At 30.3% G+C, this 23,153-nt stretch overlaps 2 protein-coding genes across 3 annotated transcripts; one reads left to right on the top strand and one right to left on the bottom strand.

The window, feature by feature from the left end:
* The first annotated feature begins 11,105 nt into the window (after window positions 1-11,105).
* LOC108488815 (protein NRT1/ PTR FAMILY 5.1-like) lies at window positions 11,106-14,908 on the top strand. The gene is made up of 4 exons (XM_017793101.2): window positions 11,106-11,370; window positions 11,690-11,907; window positions 12,657-13,213; window positions 13,979-14,908. Exons 1-4 carry the CDS (start codon window positions 11,268-11,270, stop codon window positions 14,850-14,852), a joined length of 1,752 nt encoding a protein of 583 aa, XP_017648590.1. The 5' UTR covers window positions 11,106-11,267; the 3' UTR covers window positions 14,853-14,908.
* Window positions 14,909-15,039: 131 nt separating this feature from the next.
* Window positions 15,040-21,198, bottom strand: LOC108487389 (uncharacterized). Of its 2 annotated transcripts, none has more exons than XM_017791720.2 (7): window positions 21,026-21,198; window positions 19,489-20,677; window positions 18,508-18,568; window positions 18,300-18,415; window positions 17,347-17,437; window positions 16,682-16,729; window positions 15,040-15,329 (listed from the first exon to the last, which is right to left on the bottom strand). In XM_017791720.2, the coding sequence occupies exons 1-7, from the start codon at window positions 21,030-21,032 to the stop codon at window positions 15,231-15,233; spliced, it is 1,611 nt and encodes a 536-aa protein (XP_017647209.1). In that variant the 5' UTR covers window positions 21,033-21,198; the 3' UTR covers window positions 15,040-15,230. The 2 variants fall into 2 exon arrangements, with proteins under 2 accessions (XP_017647209.1, XP_017647210.1); XM_017791721.2 differs by having other exon boundaries at window positions 19,489-20,674.
* Window positions 21,199-23,153: the final 1,955 nt, after the last annotated feature.

Raw genomic sequence — 23,153 nt, 5'->3', positions numbered from 1 at the left:
AGAGGAACAGTTTTCTTTCTCAATACCTTAACATCGCGTTCCAAGATTTGAACAGGTTCTTCCTCGAATGTTAAATCCAATTGGAACTCAATCTCATCGACTGGGATAATGTGCAACGGATCATATCGATACTGCCTTAACATCAAAATATGAAACACATCATGAATTCGTTCTAGCTCCGGTGGTTTTTTTATGGCATCTAGAGAACTAGATTATGCAATTGGGTCCTTGACTAAGATGAGAATGATTGACTATATGAATACATTAATTTATGATTTAACTACTTATAATAAATGGCATAAGTCTTTGAATGATTCTATAGTTGCTAATACGATGTAATTGCTCATGATTGTTTGCTTTAATTCGTGAATAATTATAACTATTCATTAATGCTATACATGTCGAATAAATGTCTCATATGTTTTTAATGATCGATTTATGATTTTCTTATTCTTGTAATAAAGATAGAATGTTGACAATGATATTGAATAATTGCATTAAGAATGAGTGCATGGCATATGCATGAGATGGGATGTTACGATTGAAAGAAGTATGTGGCGGCATAACTACATTTAATCATGCGTTGTGTATCCACAACAAAAGTAGATTCCAACTGCATCCGTTTTACCGTGCAAGCACAACCTTCTGACAGATTTTATCTGCAAGTATGTTGTGTTTCCGCAATCAGTGGCAATAAAAACTGCAAATTATTGGTGGCATTAAGTCCACAACCCGGTGTGACTGGAGGAGAGAGTTCTAGAGAACCCCTATTGTAGTGTGTAGCAGTTGGGGGTGGGACTAATGACTGACAAACGAATTGATAGTTGCATGACATATTGTGCAAACTCATGAAAAGAGCATAACGAATCGATTGAATTGTTATATGTTAATTGTGTAAAGTACATTGATTCGATAATTGAATCCGTCTGACTGATTATGATTGATCGTTAATGGTTGCTTGTAGAAAGTAGCAAACCCATTTGACCGTATTGAATTGATTGATATGTGAGACTATTTGTTATTATGTTAAATAAATTGATATGCAAAATTGTTTGTCATTATACTGAATTGATTGTCATGTGAAATTGTTTGCTATTACTTTACAAATTCGAATATTGAATTGGTTTATTGTAAAACAACTCACACTGAGCTTCCATAACTCGCTCCCTTTATTTTCCATCTTTTTAGATAATCTCAAGAAATAGGATACAGACTCAACATGCGAAGAGTCTCGGCTTGTTCTCGCCCACGAATTATTATTTATTAATTATTATTGTTTTATTTTTCTAAGAACCATGGTATGGGGTAACTATTTTTAATTACATCTCTTAAGTTGAATGTTATTTATTAATATTATTTAATGTCGTTAATTATTTATTTATTAAGTGAATTAAATAGCTTAATAATTATATAAGGATCATTGATTTATTTTTCCCTGCTAGAGTTTATGCTAGTCTTAAATTTATAAAATTGGGATAACCGCTTCTATGAAATAGGTTTAAAATTGAAAATTGTTTTGTAAAATGACCGAGCCACCTCGGTGGAAAATGTGACTTCTCCGGCCTAGGTCTATTATCTAGGCCAAGTAAGGGAGGTTACATTAATGCTTAATAGAGCACTTGGGAGAAAAATGAGCGAAAAATGAGTGAAAACCAAAGTGTCGAAGAAAGTTGCAGGAGCCACACGGGCTTAACCATTCCACACGACTGTGTGACCCACACAGGTGTGTGGTAGGCCGTGTCGATTTCACGAAGTCGGGCATTTTAAGACGTATATATAACAAAAATAAGAATATAGGAGTGAGTCATCATAGAATATTCAAAAAAACAACTCGAAAAACACAATTGCAGCCGACTCTAAAGCAGATTTCCATCAAGATTGAAGATTCGCTGTTGATTTCTTCAAATATTATCATGAGTTTCTTTATTTCTTTCAATTGTATTGTATCTTAAATGTTTCTATTTTCAAGTATGAACTAATTTTCTAAATACGTAGAGAGATGAACCCTATGATGGATTCTGTCGTTTGATTTTTATTTTTCACAATAAATATTTAGTTTATTATTCTCAATTATGTGTGCTTAATTCTTAGTTTAATATTTCTAGATTATTAATCCATGTTTGATGTGCTTAGATCGATGGTTGAATAAACCTTGTTTAAGAGTAGATCTTGTAGAGTTGAGTGGATTTGCATGCAATTCTAGAAATAGGACGACATAAATCTACTGGATTAGAGTCAAATATAATAGAGGAATCCATAGTACGAACTAATGCGATAATCGGAGTTTTAATTAGAAAGAAATTTTAATTAATCAACCTGGAGTCAATTGCTCTTATGCTCGGAAGAGATATTTGCATAATTTAGGGATTTCTACGGATCGAGTTACTAAGTAAAGAAATTGTGTAATTTAGATTGATAGTGTGAAATTTAAGTGAATTCTTTCCTAGGTATTGTTTCACTTCTTGGTTGTTACTCGATTATTTTTGTTATTTGTTCTTTATTGTGGTCGTTAATTAATTAATTTAATTAATTTTAGTTTTAATCAATCACCCAAATTATTCAGTTAAATAATAGAAAAAGGGTAATTACTAGTACTTTTAATCTTCATGGAAACGATATATTTACTCACTATAGATATACTATTAATTGATAGGTGCAATTGTCTTAATCAAATTTTTAGTTAATTCTATGGGCATCAAAGATGACCGGATCCGCAAGGGAAAAATATGAGCTATAGAGATATCAAAATTGACACTCTGATCGTTCTTCGATACTTAAATCAGTGAAAGATTCACGATTGCCATAGTCCTAAACTTAATCTCAAACTTACTTATCATTGCTTGTTGGTATAGGGAGGGATCCCAGCAAGTAAATTGAGTAATCCTTGATAATTAGTATGTTGACAATTTTGATAAATGGTATGTTATCCAAATTAAAGTCGATGAAGAATAGATTTCATTATATTATATGAAATCATAATTGATGTGAGATTATTTTTCTCTAATGCATCTTTTTAATACTTTTCTTCATGTGTAAGGAAAACAAAACTATCCTCTAACCTGAATTTCACGAAATAATGTTGAAAGTGGTAAAACGACAATCATATGATTTTGTTTGGATATCCCAGCACTAACGACAAAATGACAAGCCATGAACTGTCCAACGTATTCTCCACTATTTCACTCAAAATAAAATGAATTTTTTTGTCAAATTCTGTCACTAGTCCTTATACTATGTTTAAATTATAAATTTTGTTTTTTTATTTTTATTTTAATTTAAATGGTAGCAGTTATTTGGCAAAAATGGTAACAAATTCATTAGGTTAAATTATGTTAATAGTTTAATATTATATATAAATTGTGGATTTAATTTTTATTTTCAATTTGATTATTTTTAGTCTCTATAGTACTATTTGAATTTGAAAATTTCAGTCTTGTTTCAAGCAGTAGTCATTAAATTAGTTAACTAAAATAATATAGTATTTTTATAAATATTGTTTGGAAATAACAAGTTAACATGAAATTACATATATGATAATATATTTACATTGGAAATTAAAAAAAAACTAAATAACTATTATTTGGGTGAAGAGTAAATTTCATAATTCAAAAATTATAACAATTAAATGATTAAATTAGGACATAACTAAATTCACAATTTATGTATAATATATGGATTAATAACATAACTTTTTATTTTTATTTTTGAAAAGACAAAGAGAAATGGAATGGAAGGATTTGAAAGATTTATCTCTCAAATTTTTTATATTTCTCACTTTTAATAAATGCTAATTTTTAATGTGGCATGTGTTATAAGTAATTTTATATTCGATTTAATTAAATTATTCAAGTCAAATCGAATTTTTTTTTTCAAATTTTGAGTTCGAATCGAGTTTGGATTTCGAATTCGAATAAACCGAATACCAAACTATAATATTTTATATTTTTATCCCAAATTCCTAAACCTCTTTTACTTTCCCCAAAACTTTTACTCCCCTCCCACCTCACCCCTTTCTACCCCAAACCCATTCCCCCTACCCCCCACCCCCAAATTTTTTTTAATACTTCCCTCCAAAATTTTAGTCCCTCATCCCCAAGAACTTTTTATTTTCCCCCAAAACTTTTACTCTCCTCTCATCCCACCATTCTTCTACCCCAAACTCATCCCCTCCCCCAAAAAAAAAAAATTTATTCCTCAACCCCAAACTTTTACTTCTCACCTTTTACCCCAAATCAAAAATTAAAATCATTAAAAAATCTCTAAACCTAGATAGTAATAATTTTTTATCTCTTTGTCAAAAAATAATTTTATTGAATTAAAATTTCACATTTTGTACTATTTATATTTTTGAATTGTTTAATCATATTGAATCTTTATAATTTTTGTTAAAATTGAACTATTGATGATGTTATAAAATATTCGTGTGAAAATTTTACGTTGATATCAATTTCACATTTTATCTTTAAGATAACTTTTATTAAAAAATCACATTTTTACATTTAATATATTTTTAATTTCAAAATACATAGTAACAATAATAAGAAGATAATCGAAGCAACTAAGCAAGCAAAGAAACTAACTCGTATATAAAATATTAATAAATAAATTATGAGGGGATGAAAGTTAATAACAAATTTGATTATGGTGGATAAATTTGATTACATTAGGTGACAGTGATTATAAGGACACAAAATCATTTTAAAAAAAAATTTAATTTGAACAAATATATTCGATTCTATTTGATTTGAATTTCATCTCACTCAACTCGATTCGAGAAAATTTCAAATCGAGTTAGGATAATAAAATAGAATTCGTCAACTTGATTAACTCGAAATTTTTTCATTCGATTCGATCGAACACTCACCTTAAATATAGATATACATATATGTACAGTACTTTTTTTAACCTAGAATTTTTTAATTTTTAAAAATTTCTTTTAAAATTTATGTTGTTATAAAAAACAATTATGTCACTTATTTTAAAAAATAAACTATGATCTCAATTCTATAAAGTAACTAATAGTAAACTATTATTATATTAATTGAACTTGAAAGTTTGTTTAAATTAATTTCAGATTTACTTTAATTTCGTTTGAATCAATTAAAATATTAAAATATTAAATAAGTAAAGACTAAAATGTAATTCAAGATAATGCCCTTCAAATGCTAAATAATAACCTTGTATTTAACTCTAAAAATTTTCGATTGCAACCAACTCATAATTCTTTAAATTTTAAATTAACTAAATAAAAAAATTCCACTGTTTGTAAATTAATCAAACTCAATAGTATTTAAATTTAAAATAATCAAAATTCAAATATATTAACAATACTCAGAATTCAAAAAACCCAAAATTTAACACAGCTCTTCAAAATTTACTCCACTTTTTCCAAAAAAAAAAAAAAAACCAGCTCCAAAATTTTCCCTTAAAGTTACAATCTTTACAAATCCCTTTTTCCCACTTCAAACCCATCCTCTTTTAATTTCGTCCCTCTCAATGATTTCAAGTGCCCATTTAAGACAAAGATCGACACCAAAGTGGCAGATCAACAAATGGAAGAAAGAAAATGGAAACATGGTGTGCAAGAAAAACAGGAAGGTAAAGAAAAGAAAACAATAAATAATTTAATTTAATGGAGAAATAGTTTATCAATTATCCAGTAATTAAGATATTAGTGATAATTAATCAAATAAAAAATAGTCAAAGGATCATCACTAATGGAGGTATTTCAAATTTAAAGAATTTGTGAGTAAATTGTAATATAGATATTTAGATATCCATTAATTTAATTTAATTTCTAAAATATATATAAAAACATTCAAGTGATTAAAAAGGGTGGATTATAGTTAAAAAATTTAAATTAAAATTATGATAACTAAAATAATCTTAATCATTAGATTAAAATAAGTGGTTCTAAATCTTAGAAGTTGTATTTATCTTACCTTACTAAAATAAAACTAACAATACCCAATATTTCCCTTTTTTTCTCCGTAACATGATTTCAGATTTTTTTTTGAGCAAAAAATTGGAATGAAAGCAAGAGATTAGGTGTTATTAATATTAATCAATTTGGGTATTAGGTATTTATTTTTCTTGATTGAAAGAAATGGTCGACCATTTCATTCTAAAAAATTTGGGATTATTTTTCTTGTCTGATTTCAATTACTAAAGAATTTCAAGCATATCACAAGAAAGTGGGGTAAATTTTAAATTTTTATACTTGAAATTCTTTGAGTACTTGAATCAACCAAGAAAAAATCCTAATTTTTTTAGAATAAAACAGTACCAATTTTTTCAATCAAGAAAAAAAAATCCTAATACACAAATTTTTTAATCTTATAATAATCTTGATCTCTTGTTTTCCTTTCTAATTTTTTTCTCCGAAAAAATTAATTTTTTTTATTTCTCAAGGTATCTACCAAAGCAAGCCGAGTAATTAATCTTCTGCATTCTATAGGTCTATTAAGGGGGTAGATGTTGGCTACGAATTTTAAATTTGACAGTAAAGATAATTCAAAATTTTTTTCAACTTTAAGTACACAAAGAAAAGAAAAGAAAAAGATTAGGTGTTGTTGGTTTTATTTTAATCAGATAAGATAAATACAAAATTTTAAAACTAAAACCATTTATTTTGATAATAACTAAATTAATTTTTATTCTCATTTTAAAAATCCCCATTATAGTTACCACCATTAAAATGTAGTATAGTTATTTATGTATCATAATTTTAATGATTCTTTTTCCTTTTGAACTTTCATTATTGTTTGTATTTTATGTTTTTTTAAAGATAAGTATGTTTTCTAAATTTAAGAAAAGTTTTATAATCTTTCATGATTTTTTAGAAATTTGAGATTTTTCCAAATTTTTATTATTTTATGAATTTTAGCATTTTTTTCTAGTTCTTTGCATTTAGTTCGTAAAAAAAAAAAAAAAAAGAAAATTGGGTGATGTGGTGGGCTTCTAGCATGTCACATTTTTTTTGGGAACGACAACAACAAATGGGGTAACATGCTTGACATTTGAAAATTTCAGGTACCAAATTGATAAAAAAAAAATTAAGCACCAAAGTAATAATTGGGTGTAACTTTGGGGTAAATAGTAGATTAACACAATCTATAATATATACTAAAATTTTATCACATGCGTATGCATGTGAAAATTATATTTAAAATACAGTGGTATGTTTAAAAATAATATACAATAAATAATGAAACATATTACTTGGAGCTAATTAATAATAAGACATAAAATATGTACAATATAAAAATGAAAAAATTAGATTAAATTGTAAGTAAAATTAAATTTAAACACAAAAATACATCGATTAAGAATACTAAATGAATACAATTATTTATCATTGTTTTGTCATCAACCCGAGTTGGTGTTGTGTTAATTTGTGACATTAAATCAACAACATTATTAATACTAAAATATTATCACAACTATATACATGTGGAAATCACGTATTTAGGACAAAGACTTGTGTTTAAAAACAACATATAATAAATAATAAAAAGACGTGTGTTTAAAAACAACATATAATAAATAATAAAAAGTATCGTTTGGAACTAATTAATAGTAACATATGAAATATGTTCAATATTAAAATGAAAAAAAGATTAAATTGTAAGAAAAATGAAATTTAAACACAAAAACACATCATATTAGGAATACTAAATGAATATAGTTTATCATTGTTTTGGCATTAATCCTAAATTGGTGTCGAGTTAATTTGTGACACTAAATCAACAACATTATTTTTACTAGAAATCTTATCACACGCGTATATGTATGGAAATCACGTATTTAAAACACGGACGTGTGTTTAAAAACAAGATACAATAAATGATAAAAAGTATTGTTTAGAACTAATTAATAGTAACATGTGAAATATATACGATGTTAAAATGAAAAATTAGAATCTTAATATACAAAATTTACATAAAAATACATTTATTAAAGTTTCATATAAAGTTGAAAAATTGTTTTAGTTCAAATGGTAAATAAAAATGTTTAATATGTTGAAAAAAATATAATTTTTGGAAACTTTGAGGCATATTCTCGATTGGTAAAGGCAGAGAGCTGAATCATAAAATTATGGTTTTTATATTCTAATCCATGAGACCTTTACAACAGTATATCATATGCTCAAAATGCTGGAATAATGAATGAGAAATTGATACTCAAAGTAAGCTACTCGTGAATTATGTTGAGGAAAATGAAAAGCATTAGTTTCACATTGATTTGGAATCAAGTGTGGAACTTGTATATATATATAAATCAACTTGTTAATTATTGAATGACTAAACTAATGATTTCCCTTACACAAAAAAGGGTGCAAAGCTAAATCTATTAGAGTTCGGGGTGACTTGCATAACATGGGCAACGCAAAATATCAAGACTTGTGGATATTTTAGTCTAATATACGTATTTTATTTTTCTTGGCAATATTATACAAAATTTGTTTTAAAAGGACAAATATATCGATTTGATTTTATTCCAATCAGATTAATTTTCTATTTGATTTGATTTTATTCAAATTGATTTAAAGGCTCCTTTAATGCAGATTTGTAGCTTTATTATATTGAATGCCTATAAAAGCTTTAGAGACACACAACGAATTTATTTCACCCTAAAAAACACTTTTCTGTTTCTCTCCAAATTTTCAAATGTTTCGGTAATAGAAGAAGACAACGTTTGTTTGTTAATCACTGCAGAGGTACTACTGCCGCGATCAATTTGTTGTTGTAACCTGGGAGACAGACGACCAACATTTCTCCAAGTACCATAGGAGCGGTCGAATCTGTCTTAAAGAAACTGTGAAAACAGGCCTCAACATCTAGTAAAACTCGATTCCCTTATTCCATTTCTCGTTTTCTCAAAAAATCTTGTTTATTTAATTGTTTTCAAATCTGATGTTTTAAATAAATATAAATATAAATATTTATTTAATTTATTTTATTTTAAATATGGTGTTTTACATAAATATAAATATTTGTTTATATTATTTATTTAGATATTGTATTTAATATAAATATTTATAATTATATTTGTTCGCTAACATGTTTTATCCAACATAATATGCATTGTGTCCCTATTTCTAATCTCATTATTGATAAATATTTATTGATTTATAAAAATATATAAAGACAAAAATATCCACATAATTATGTAACTTGCTTTGCAAATTAAATGATTTTTAGTAGTCCCTAACGAGTTGAGACCCGATTGGTGAATAACACCAACACAATAAAAAGTTTAATAAATATTATAGATACAGAATTTTATAAAAATATATATAACAAATATATTTATTAAAGTTTCAGTATAAAAACAAAAATTTGATTTAGTTCAAATGGTAAATGAAAATGTTTTATATGCATGGTATCTTTGGTTCAAATTTCATTATGAATAATTTTTATTGATTTATAAAAATATAAAGATACAAAAATATTCAAATAATTATATAACTTACTTAGCAAATAAAATAGTTTTTGGTAATTTTTAACTAGATTGAAGTCCGATTTGATGAATGACGCTAATTGAATAAAAACGTTAATAAAAAGTATAAATATATAAACACAAATTTAAAAAACTTTTCAAGTAACAAAATTAACATTTATTATTAACTTCAAATCATAATTAAAATCTAAATTAAAATAAAATGAAATTTTAAACTTTTTCTTAGTGATTTTTGCTACTGAATAAAAATACCTAATCATTGAATGTTGATGCATCTCCTTTTATTAGTATTACCTTTATATATAGAAATCTATGATATATATATATATATATATATATATATATATATAAAAGTTTAGAAAAAAATTAATTTATTAAGGTATCTATTAGAGTAAGTTCAAGTCACGAGTTTTAAAGTTATTATATACTGTATGAATTTAGGGCGGGGCCCCTTAAAATAGAAAATTTTTCATTTAGGCCTTTTAAGATTTTTAAAATTTTAAATTAGTACAGTAAAATTATACGTTGCCCCTAAAAATGATAAATTTTAATTTAATCCTTTAAAATTATAAAGATATAGACTATTAAAATTTTGAAATTGCACTTTTACTATCATAAAATTACAATTTAATTTCGCCCTAAAAATATTTTCTTACTTCACCCTACTACGTACCAAGAGTAAGGAAAATAATATTTACTATTAAACTTTTGCATAGACAAAAATAATATTTATTATTAAATTGATATTTTTTTAAAAAGATTATTAAATTAACATTAGAATAATAATTTAATAACAAAATTAATAAATACAATATAATATCCTCAATATAATATTTAATCTATAAATTAAAATAAATATAATTTTAAAATTTTAAAAGATAAAACCTAAACTCTATTTTCTATATAAATTATTATATATATTATTAATTATTATTATTTTGGGTTTTTGGTTTTACATTAGTAAGTTGGTGACAAAAAAGAAAAAATTGAATAGTTGAGTGACCATTTTGTAACTTTTCAAAGTTAGATGACTAAAAAATTTATTAATAATTGGGTGACTATTTTGTAACTTTAAATAATTAGGTGACCAAAAAAACCATAGTTTAGTGGCTACTAATGTAAATTATCCTAATTTATTTTAAGTTTCAAAATAATATTATTTAATGCATTGATAATATAAATTTATTTATATCAATTTTATATACATAAAAAATAAGCTAAAATAGTAAAAAGTATGGGTTTACAACATCTTCATCTTTTAAAGTTGTGCAAATAATTTTTTTTTAACATTGTAGAATTACTTTAATGTTGCTTTGTTATTTTTATTATCATGTTTTGTATATTTTAATTATTTTTATAATGGTTACATACATTAAGTACCTAAAATAAAAATATTTATCAAATAATTAATTAATATGTACATTCATTCGTAATATATTGTGATCTAATGAACATCTAATGGTAAAACACGAAAAAGATATAATTCAATTTTGAAAACAACGTTATTGAAAAGAACAATTATGAACCATTAATATAAACTATAAAATAAATATGAAAAGTAAAATTAACTCAAAATTTTAAATGTTAAATTTAATATAGATAAAAATATTTTATATTTTGTAAACCATAACCCAGCTTTCTATATAAAGGGCAGGCTTTGACGTTGTGTGTTTAGAAATTAGAGCGAGTGAAAGCTTTCACTATACCTTTTGCTTATAATAAGCTGAACCAAGTCGTCTTCTTCGTCTTATTATTATTATCTTGCTTCACTGCTTCCACCATTCCTCTATAGCTTCTCTAATCTAATGGAAACCAAAGGTTATACCCAAGATGGCACTGTTGATCTTCGTGGCCGTCCCGTGCTTGCCTCTAAAACTGGAAAATGGAGAGCCTGTGCTTTCCTTGTTGGTAAGAAACCGTCACCCTTTTCCCTTCTAACTTAGTTCATTTCATAGTGGATTATCATAGAATCCATTATGTCTGCAAGCACGATAAACCTGATCCTATTTTCAACTAGTATTTTCCCCTTGTTTGCTCATTTGCATTTCCTTGCCAAACAGTTTATCATACAAAAGTAGATTCGTCAATAGCTGTTGTCTGGTGACTAAGTTTTATTCTTGACAGAAAATTACCACAAAAATGAAATGTTCTTATGGTATTTGATTTTATGTTTCTTCAGTCGTGTATTCTGCTTGAAGTCTAATACGTAATGTTTATGTGTGAACAGGATATGAAGCATTTGAAAGGATGGCTTTCTATGGAATAGCTTCAAACTTAGTGAACTACTTGACCACCCAACTTCATGAAGATACAGTTTCATCTGTTAGAAATGTGAATAACTGGTCAGGATCGGTCTGGATTACACCAATTATCGGAGCATACATTGCAGATACTTACTTGGGTCGTTTCTGGACTTTCACCGTTTCATCTCTCATCTATGTCGTGGTAAATCACCAATTATTTCATTTCTTTCCCTCTTCGATATTCATTCCAATTCATCATGATAATATTCCTTACATCTCCAATCATAGTAAACACCACTTGAGCCGGTGACGATTAAAACCATGTTTGACTCTGATCAGAAAGGCACTCTCCAAGGTCACATAAATCCAAAATGTATCTTAGCTAATGATGAGGTTTATATTCACTATATCTTCATCCACCAAGGAGGTCGTACCATTTGTTTGGACCATATTTCTAGATACCTACTATCAGAAGGCAAATTGGGTTCAGTCATCTTTTTGTTAGTTATTGTGGGTCCAATGAATACTAAGTTATTGACTAGCCTTCACTAACATTCATATTAGCCACTGCTTTATAATTTGTTCTCCAACAAAGCATAAATGATTTTCATTACAGCCACAATAGAAGATTCCGTCTTGTCTTCTTTTTCTTTTTGCTCTTAATATTAGGACACTATTCTATTCTAGTATTTAAATTCATTGAATAATTGACCATTAGAATGAGAACCGACATGAATTAATTTGTATTCATTTGATAAGTACAGAAAATTGTTCCTAGTGCTAGAGGGAACTTGATTTGACTTGCATGTACTCATTAACAATGAATGGTGCATTATTTAATACTTGTGAACATGAGTTTTTTACTTTTCCCTTTAATTTCTTTCATTTTAAAATACGTTGCATTGATGCATTTAACTCAGTTGATTAATGTCATGGTGAAATGTGAAACAGGGAATGATATTGCTGACAACAACAGTTTCAATGAAATCACTGAGGCCGACTTGCACAGATGGTATTTGTAACAAGGCCTCAACTCTACAAATAGTGTTTTTCTATACATCACTTTACACCATAGCCATAGGAGCAGGGGGAACAAAACCCAACATATCAACCTTTGGGGCAGACCAGTTTGATGATTTCAATCCCCAAGAAAAGGAGCACAAAGTCTCCTTCTTCAATTGGTGGATGTTTAGCTCTTTCTTGGGTGCCTTGGTTGCCACTCTTGCCCTTGTTTACATTCAAGAAAACTTGGGTTGGGGACTTGGCTATGGCATCCCAACAGTTGGTCTCCTCTTCTCACTCTTTGTGTTTTATCTTGGGACCCCAATTTACAGACACAAAGTGAAGAAGACTAAAAGTCCTGCTAGGGACCTTATTCAAGTCCCCATTATCGCCTTTTGGAATCGAAAACTTCAGGTCCCTAACCACCCATCTCAGCTTCATGAACATGGGCCTCAACAGTACATCAACAGTGGGAAAAGGCAAGTCCATTACACTCCTATTTTCAGGTGAGTTTTCCCACTGTAACATTCAACTGTAGTATCAAATTTTCCACTGTTATGAGATAACATAAAACAAAAAAGCATGGAATCTGTTTAAGTGCATGGTCAGTTTGAATTAGTACAAGATTCCAAAGTGCAAAGTGCTTTAAATCCATGGTGCCAGAAACAGGTGCAATGGGGCCTGCAAAGTCATGTACATAGCTACCAATGTTGTTAGACCCCGTAGTAAGCAACTCGGTATCCCTTAAGTAAGATCTCAGTTTCAAGTTTTATAAACCGAGAAAATAGTTGTCAAAAGAGTTTTTTCACATTTGGGGTCTAACCTGACTTGACTTTAAAAAAGACCAGGCATAATGTAACTACCGAATATTCGACTTAAAACAATGAATTCATATGCAGAGCTAGAAAATCTCCAGTGCCAAATGCCAAAGTGGGGCTTATTGTGCAGAATTTGATGGCCATTTGGTTAATAAATTCCTTCCACGTGAAATTGTTTTAGCACTCCTTTTTAGATACCTTTAACGATCAATGGCCATAATCTGTTGAGGGTGGAGGGACCAAGTTGGTTTCTGATGAATATGGGTGGGGGGGTTAACATTACAGTGAAATGGTGCGCCCAGCTGGCCCCACCACATGGATTTATCAACAAAACCAGACAAATGAGTTGTGGAAAGTGTGGTGGATTCCGTAATTGCATTGCAATGCAATAAGTTAACATGGCCTATGAAATCATCTTATTTTGATGGCGTTTTCATTCATTTGTGTTTGCAGATTCTTGGACAAGGCAGCAGTGAAAGATGGCAACTCAAGTAAGCCACCTTGCACTGTAACTCAAGTGGAAGGAACCAAGCTTGTTCTTGGAATGCTTTTAATATGGCTAGTAACCTTAATCCCCAGCACAATATGGGCTCAAATAAACACATTATTTGTGAAACAAGGCACCACCATGGACAGAAGCTTAGGTTCAAGCTTTCAAATCCCAGCAGCTTCACTTGGGAGCTTTGTCACATTCTCCATGCTCCTCTCCGTACCAATGTACGACCGCTATTTTGTACCATTCATGCGTCGAAAAACCGGAAATCCTAGAGGAATAACCCTTCTTCAAAGGCTCGGCATTGGATTTGTCATCCAAATTGCCGCCATTGCTATAGCATACGCAGTCGAGGTTCGAAGAATGCATGCCATAAGAATGCATCACATCATGGGACCTAAGGAAACTGTCCCGATGAGCATATTCTGCCTGTTGCCTCAATATGTACTGCTAGGGATTGCTGATGTGTTTAATGCCATTGGACTGCTAGAATTTTTCTATGACCAGTCACCAGAAGACATGCAAAGCCTAGGGACAACATTTTTCACCAGTGGAATTGGTGTTGGGAACTTCTTAAACAGCTTTTTAGTAACAGTGGTGGATAAAATTACAGGCAGAGGAAATGGCAAAAGCTGGATTGGTGACAACTTGAATGACTCTCATTTAGATTACTACTATGGGTTCCTTTTGGTCATATCAACCCTTAACTTAGGGGCCTTTCTTTGGGCATCAAGTAAATATGTCTACAAAAGAGAAACCATAGAATTCAATGAGGGTTGTATTGAACTGGAGAGTAAAGCCTTAGAGATATCTCCACTAGGATTACAAGTATAAATATATATATTGAAAAGATGGTGAGTGGTAGGAAAAGGTATTATGTTCGTGATAAATGATATGTGCAGCAATTAATGTTTTCATTTCTACTTTAATGAGGAAGTAGATATATTCAATTCTAACAATGCAAACTATATATATCATACATCAAAACAATTAGAGAATTGAAATTGAAGAATGAAGACAATGCCCAAAATGCTACTCTTAATTGATGATTCTCTTCAATACAGTACAATAGGAAGTGAGTTCAACTGCTGAAGGAAGAATTATCTAGTTGCAAAACTGCGACCATCGGTTTGTAATGACTACTAAATGTACAATATCTTGTGAAGGTAAGGTGTACAGGTAATCCGTAAAAATTTACTACCGCCAGGCAACCTAACTTTGTGCATTTCTTGTTTCATCCTCACCATTTTGTGGAGTGCAGTTTTTGGTCTGATTCAATTTTTGCCGTTTAGCTGATTGTCGAGGACTCAACTGCAAAGGATGTGAAATGTTAAAATCGCCTCCTAAGCAACTAAAACAAATTAAAGACTACAGAGTTTTAGAACTATCCTGAATTCCTATAATGTCCTATGCAAGAAGTAAGAGTGCTTTGATTCTAGGCTCAAGGCATGTCCAAAGCCATATAAATAATGAATTAATAACAACACAATTAAATAACAGTTGTCCGAGAAATTTGGTAGAATAAAATCACATTTTATTCCACCCCAAGTTTTTGTTTCACCCATCCAAGCCTCGTTTCTCTGTAAAATACAGATCCTTTGGGCATACATGATCCTAATGTCAAGGACAAAATCTAACTTGCTGCGGGAGTTTCTTTCTTTTTTCTTCCATTTTCTCTGTGAAAAGAGAACAAATTAACAAATTTGGCATTTCGTACAGTTTTTAATATTTGCAGTTCTACAGGGTTTTATGGTGCATATTATGGAGAGACTAAGTTCAACCTACAAAATAAATAAGCAGGGATTTTAAAGGAGTGGCTCTTGAGAGTTACTGTGTGAATTTAGTTCTTATTTCTTAGGCGCTAATGATTCAACCTAAAATCAATTAGTAATAGGTCAAAAGGCTACACCTCGGATAACAGCTACAGCAAGCTTCATATTTGACTAATGTGAGATTACAACACATCATCTAAGAGACGATAATAACAAGTCAACTAGATGAGGCCTTCCACATAGATAACAGATACAAGGAAAAAAAAGAAGGAATTGTAACAAACTAGGCAACAAACAACACGAGCTCTAATAACTTGTAAGAATCCAGCCTACAACCAATTACTAATAAATGAAATGGTCCAACTGAAAAATAATAGTTAGGATCAGCAAACTCAAAACTTAACCGATGATGGCATCAATTCTACTAAACCAGTACAACTACTTTTAGTCCAAACTCCCAAACTTGAATAATCTTAAACTGAATCTTTCAACTTGCTATTTATACTTTAGGCAAAAGGAAAATTATGAGACTAAAACAGAAGTACAATCCCTTTCAACAAGTAGCCTAGTTTCAGAGGTTCTGTAGTCTCCTTAGAACAACTATTAATTCTAAATCCCCCATATCTAATAGTTTAATTAACATAAATTCCATGCTGTCTCCTAAATGACTCCTCTTGGTTTCTGCAACAAGTAGCCTCAAACCTATGATCTTTACCACAACCACACTCCACTCTTATCCCTTGGGCTAGCCCCAAATTGCAAACATAGCTCAAGGCTTCTGTAACCCTCCTTCCAGCATTATTTGATATTCAAATATTGAGTACAACAACAACAAAAAAAAACAAACTGCATTGAGTAATTAGTGAAGTAAATGAGCACAATGGTACATACCAACTCAATATACTTGAGTTGCTTCAAAACTTGATCGGTTTCCAGCTCCTGGTAGAATAAATACAGCAAGTTTGATTAGAGTAAAATGTCGGACTTGTAACAATTATGACAGACTAAAATTGAATTTTTTTTCTCGAGTTATATGTTTATTATAAAAGAGCCAGACACAATAGGGAGCATATACCATAGTTGTAAAACCTTGACCAGGGAATCAGTGTGATAAGAAGAGAGGGGTAAAGAAGTGGTTGCAGTCAATATGCCATGCACTTCATATAAAACTACCACTTATACGAAACAGCAGATTCTGTTTCAGACAGATCAATGGACTACAACCAAAGATTTTTTAAGATGGTGAGGCATTATATTTGAGTCTTGTATAGACATCTACAGTGAAAAAAAGAGTTGCATTAAAATAGCTGCAAATTGATGACACATCAAACATGATCAACCTTTAAGTTTGAGCATCCAATGAAACATTTTGGATTGAGTCCCAGACCCAGACTAGTTTTCCATATCAGGAAGAACCAAAAAAAGTTCTAAACCGATTACTGCTCCATGAAGATATCCCATAATAATATAAATTCCTAAGTCAGGTACCATAACCTGAAGGTAGCAATCCAGAGCAAAGGACATAGGAAAATTAAAGACGCTAAAAGGGTTATCACCTGAGGTACAGAACAATCAGCATGGGATGGATCCCATTGCACAGAGCAGAAGCACTCCCAATCATCAGTTTGGACTTCAAAAAGCGGAGCCCTATAAAGCAAGAACTTAAAATGTTAAAAATCTTGCATGAGTGATACAAGGAGAAAAGAACACCAAGAAAGAGACTTTAAACTTATAAGCATGTTAAGTTACTAGCAATGAAGTAGAAAATATCGATAGCTCATCTATGTAATGCCTAGTATGTAGTTTGAACCAAATTCCTCTAGCTCTTTAGCACAATTTCATCTTCTTTATCCACAATTATCATTATCAACAATATCTTAAGTGTACAGCATTGACCAATCATCTGACAAGAAATGTGCTATGCTGAGCCATCAAGATTCATTCTTAGTAAGTTGGCAATTTTGAACTGAATTCTTCTGGCTCTTCAGAACAATTTAATCATCTTTATCCAAAATCATCATTATCAACAATATATTAGGCATGTACAGTTGACCAGTTAAACTGATATGAAATAAGGTATGCAGAACTTCCATCTCCTTAATTTCAACTTTTACTATGAGAAATAGTATCATCTACTAACCATTAAGCGTATGATAATGAAAAGGAGAGTGATATATGGACATATATCCTTGTCTGAATTCTATTCGAGTTCATTCTTCGTACGTTGACAATTTTTTGCCATTTTCAACTAGAGGATCAATGGTATCAACATTTATCATAATGCAACATGTTCAGTTCAGGATATGGCTCCCTTTGTCCAGCGTTCAAGCTTTCAGACATAAAGAACTGATATCATTCTAAGTTTCATAATAATTCATCTCCAAGTTAATCAGAAATAAACTGATTGTTGTTCCATACAAAAAAAATGCCATGAGTTTTCAAAAATATCAACTTGTGCTAACATAAATGGCAAGAAAGAAAGAAAAATATTGAAGCGAACAGACTATACCTGCGCCACTTTCCACAGATGGTTCCTTTACTGCCTCCTTTGCCTGCTACGAATTCTTGGCATTGAAGCCAGTTCCCTTTTAAGCTTAATTTAGATGATTTGTTTGAATTCTTTTCCTACAAAGAAAGACATGTCAATTCCCCTCAAACCATACTGTTACTTGTCTGCAAAATGGCAATGTTAACCTAGACATATATCAAAGCCTTACGTGGTAATAAGTATATTCTGAAGGATCCAAGTTTAGGGGTTCGCCAATGGTATCAACATCACTGCATAGTATAACAAGAAACTATTTATGAAGGACAACACTTGTGGATCGAGAAAGCACTCAATAGCACCTATATTTTTCAAAAAGACTAACTTTCCCTAAGCTGAAAATTATCAATTCTATTTCACCCACTGATTATGAAATGTATGCAGGATTCCAAAATAAAGCGGTGGTTAAAGCAGTGCGCTTTCTATCAGAATATACTTTTAACTCATTAAAAGAGCCTTGGAAAGAACTTATAAAACATCTTCGAGAAGGAAGGTTAATGAGAAGATTAGTCTACCTATATATTATATTGGACACCATAACAGTTCCTAGCTAAATTTCATAAATTGGAATTCTAGATTCTGACTTCTTCAGTAAAGAAAGACACTTAGGCAAGATGACATCAACTTAGTGGTGATCTGTTCTATGATGAAAAGTGGAATTTCTTTTTCCATGTGTGAAATATACATCAATTAGATGGGAAACATGACAAGTGATCAAAGAAAGCCTATCAGTGTAATAGAAAGAAAGATAGTTGGCATTGGTTTCTTCAAGGTCAATGCAATTAGCCTGCTACTAAAGTCAAATTTTATGTCTTGTCTCTAGGTCAAGACAGAATCTATGCCTAGGATTTTTCTTACAAAATAGATAATTGTTTATAATCAATATAACCTATTAGCAAGCTCTCCTTTAAGCTCCTCATATATTATAAGCATCAAATAGTACTTTTGACTACCTTGTGCTTCAGACAGATTTTCATATGTCACAAAGGACAACGTAGTTATAAACATTTGGGAACATAACATAAATAAAACCTCAAATAGAAAAGAGCATCATTCATATCTATGTTTTCCTATGCACCCAATTAGAGAGCCTATAAAGTAATGCATTCCATATAGACAATTAATTAAAAAATAAATAGTTCATGGAACATACATATCAATTGGACCTGACCAGTCAGGAACTTCTGCTTGAAAACCCTTGCCAATTCGAACACTAGTTGTATAAGGCTCAGCATCTCTCAACATTAATTCTATTGGACTGACTTCCCATTTAGATGATACATCTCTTTCTTTGCCCATTCCACCAGTGATACTAGAAGACCTTCTTGCAAGAGTCTTCTTCAGCACTATTCGCTTCTGTTTCATACACGACATACAATACCACTCATCAACCGGTGGTTTCTTTATCTTCTGTCTGCAGCAACGTACATGAAATGCCTCTTCACAATTATCACAAATTAGCATCTTTTGTGCTGTTCCCAAACGGTCACAAATTTTGCATAACCTAGAACAACTACTACCCCCACTAGTACCAATTTCCTCAATAGCACGAGGCCTAGATGGCCCAACTTCCTCAACATTCTCCGGCTTCTGAAGTACAGGGAGGCACATACCTTTTTCATCTTCCCTTAAAACTTCAGCACCTATTACACTAGAGGAGGTGCACTCACCATTTTCATCCATCTCACGTTTTGTGGAAGCTAATAAAGTATCCATATTTGACTTCGATGATGAACAACTATCATTTATACTATCCACATCTATGGTTTTCAGCATAACAGTTTTATGTACATCATCAGAACTACGGTCGTCCATGGCAGAACATCCATTAGCAGATTCATACTTTAAACCGTGAGGCTCTCTATTGCATGCAAGAGGCATCACGGTATCTCCAACAGCTACATTTCTATGTTCCCCATGAGAAAATTCATTTCGCTCCAATGTTGCCACTGAAAAAGCATCAGAGCTGACAACAGAAAGACAAGCCCCACTTCTCTTTGAATTCACTGGGGCCTCCGCACAACAGTTGACAACAGAAGCAGAACCACTGCCGCTGCTGCCTTGCCGTTTCTTCCTCCTACTGAAAACAAAAGCAGGCACAGGAACTTCAGACAGAACACTCATCGATGAGTGTTGAGAACCAGATCTTGGCAAAGGAGGGCATGAATACTCAGCCTCTTTGCATCCACTCTGACAAGTATCATTCAATTTAGGAGATACCTGCCAATTTCCATTTCCAGGCATCCAGTCACATAAAGAATCTCGTTTCCCAAGTTCAGATACATAAACTAAGCCCGTTTCAATTGAACTAGATATTGAAGTCTCCATCAGCAATTCACCTGCTATAATTCAACAACAGGAATCTGAGTGTTTTCCCTAGCACTCCCAAATTACTTCCACTAATAAAAAAATTCACTCTTTATTCCAACTCAACCTTCCTAGTAACCAAATATTAGTTCTATTCAATTCCAACCATTTTTTTCACCAAATATACCCAATAGGAAGAAAGTAAGCACGAGACTTTGGCATACCCTTTTCAAGAAAAACAAATAAACTATAAAAGTTCATCTTCGTTTTGGCATTAACCAGCCTTGACCATCTTTTTCTTCAAAAGAAATACAACAAGGCATGTTGGGTTTTGCAGCTTGTAGCAAGTAACAAAAGAGTGAAGGAAATTCAAGGGCGCAAACCTGGCATAATTGTTGAAATATGAAAACGAAATCGTCGAGGCAGAATCTGAACTCTGAAGAGAACAATGGGGCGCAAACTGGTGGGAAATGGACGGTGGGCTCAAAGGTGTTTCCTCTACACACAATTCCCTTTGGGCCTTTGATTTTGAATTTTCCACGCTTTTGCCAAATTCAGTTTTTTGAAAAGTTCTAAACTTTTTTTTTTTTTATATTGAAAAGTTTAAGGGTAAACTGCATCATCTATCCCTAAACTTTATTTAAAATTACATTTCGATCACTCAACTTTCAAAAGTTACATTTAATGTTATTAAATTGTTACATGCTTGTCACTTGGCAGTTAACTTCAGTTTAGAAAATAACACTACACTTTAATTCAAAGGATTAATAACTAATTTGATCCCTAAACTATAATTAAAAAATATTTTGATATTTTAAAATTTTTCTTAACAATTATTGTAAAAAAATTTTAAAAAGTCTTAAAATAAATAAAATAATTCATATAAAAATCAGTTGCCACATGAAAAAATAAAAAATTTTCAGCTAATTTTTTCATATCCAAAATCATCAAAATCATAATTGTTGAACTTTTACAAAAAAAAAAATTAAGTACTCATTCATTTTGATTATTTTTTTATTTGCTTTGTTGTTTTATGCTTTCTTCATTTTCATCTTTCTTTACCTTTTTTTTCTCTTTTCATGTGGATCAGCATCAGCTCCGCTCTTTTCAAATCATTAAAAATAATATATATTTATATATATATATATATATATATATATATATATGTGTGTGTGTGTTTTATTTACAACTGAAAGTAATCTCTTGACTTGAAATTTGACAAAGGAAATAATGAGTTTGGAGAAGAAGAAAAGTACCTTATATTATAAATTTTAAAATCCAAAATTACAAAATTGAAATAGTAACTAGAAAAGAAATTATGAATTTAGAAAAGAAGTAGGGTGTTGCGTAATATAAATTAAAAGAAAAATTTCAAATTCCAAAAATTGAAATTTATCAAAGAACCAAACAATATAATAGAATATTTTGCTCTTCTATCGCTCTCTTTTTTCTTAATTTTTTTCCTTTCTTTTTTTCATAATTATTAGGAAAATCTTACAAATAGGTCATTGATGGTTGAAGTTTTTACGATTCTCAAGAATGAAAACAATGTTGCAAGCCCAAATTGTGTTCTTGAAAACTCGAATAGCAATAATCAATCTAATAGTGGAATCCAAATCTTGCATTGAGATATATTTTGTTAGGGATCTTAGGACTTTGAGAACAAAATAAAACAAAATAAAATTGGCAAATCAATTTCGGGGTTAAACAACGTGAAGTTGTTGACTTGATTGAAGGTGTTCATCAACGATGGAAAGCAAATGGAATTTAGTTTGAAAGTTTCTGTAAAAGTTCAAATGCTATGATTTTTTATGAGATTGGATATGAAAAATTAGATGCAATTTTTTTGTTTTTCATGTTGTAAATGATTTTTATATGAATCATTTATTTATTTTAAATATTTAAAAATTACAATTATTGTTAAAAAATTTAATATCAAAATAATTTTTAACTATAGCTCAAGGACTAATTTAGCTATTAACCATTTGAATTAAGGTACAACATTACTTTTTTTTTTAATGAAAATTAACAATGGGTGACAAAAATGTAACAATTTAATAATATTATTGACTATTGCATAACTTTTGAAAATTGAATGACCAAAATGTAATATTAATAAAGCTTAAGGACAACTAATGTAGTTTGCCCAAAATTTAAACTACGTTCAAAGACAAAGTGTTATTTGTACGAGTTTGAATATCAAACCGATATTTAAGAGGAAAGCTTAATTATGATCTCAAATAAGTCTTTTTATGGAGCTTGTGTAATGACTTATTAAACACCGATTTAATTAGGCACTAATTCTTTGGGGGGGAATCAATTGTGAAAAGACGGACGAGTCCGACAGCAAGACCTAACATTTTTCCATCATTTGATTATTACTAACTGTACTAACTGAATACTCTGCTAACTAAGTTGTTAATGTATTACAGGTGGGTTAAAGATAGGTTTAACAAAGCACTTGAAGCATCCTGAAGATCGGAAATTTGAGAAACAAGGTCAACGTCACGA

The sequence above is a fragment of the Gossypium arboreum genome, chromosome 10 (genome assembly GCF_025698485.1).
Source record: "Gossypium arboreum isolate Shixiya-1 chromosome 10, ASM2569848v2, whole genome shotgun sequence".
Classification (NCBI taxonomy): Eukaryota; Viridiplantae; Streptophyta; class Magnoliopsida; order Malvales; family Malvaceae; genus Gossypium; species Gossypium arboreum.
The sequence above is the reverse complement of the archived record's forward strand: the minus strand, read 5'-3'. Positions and strand labels throughout refer to the sequence as shown.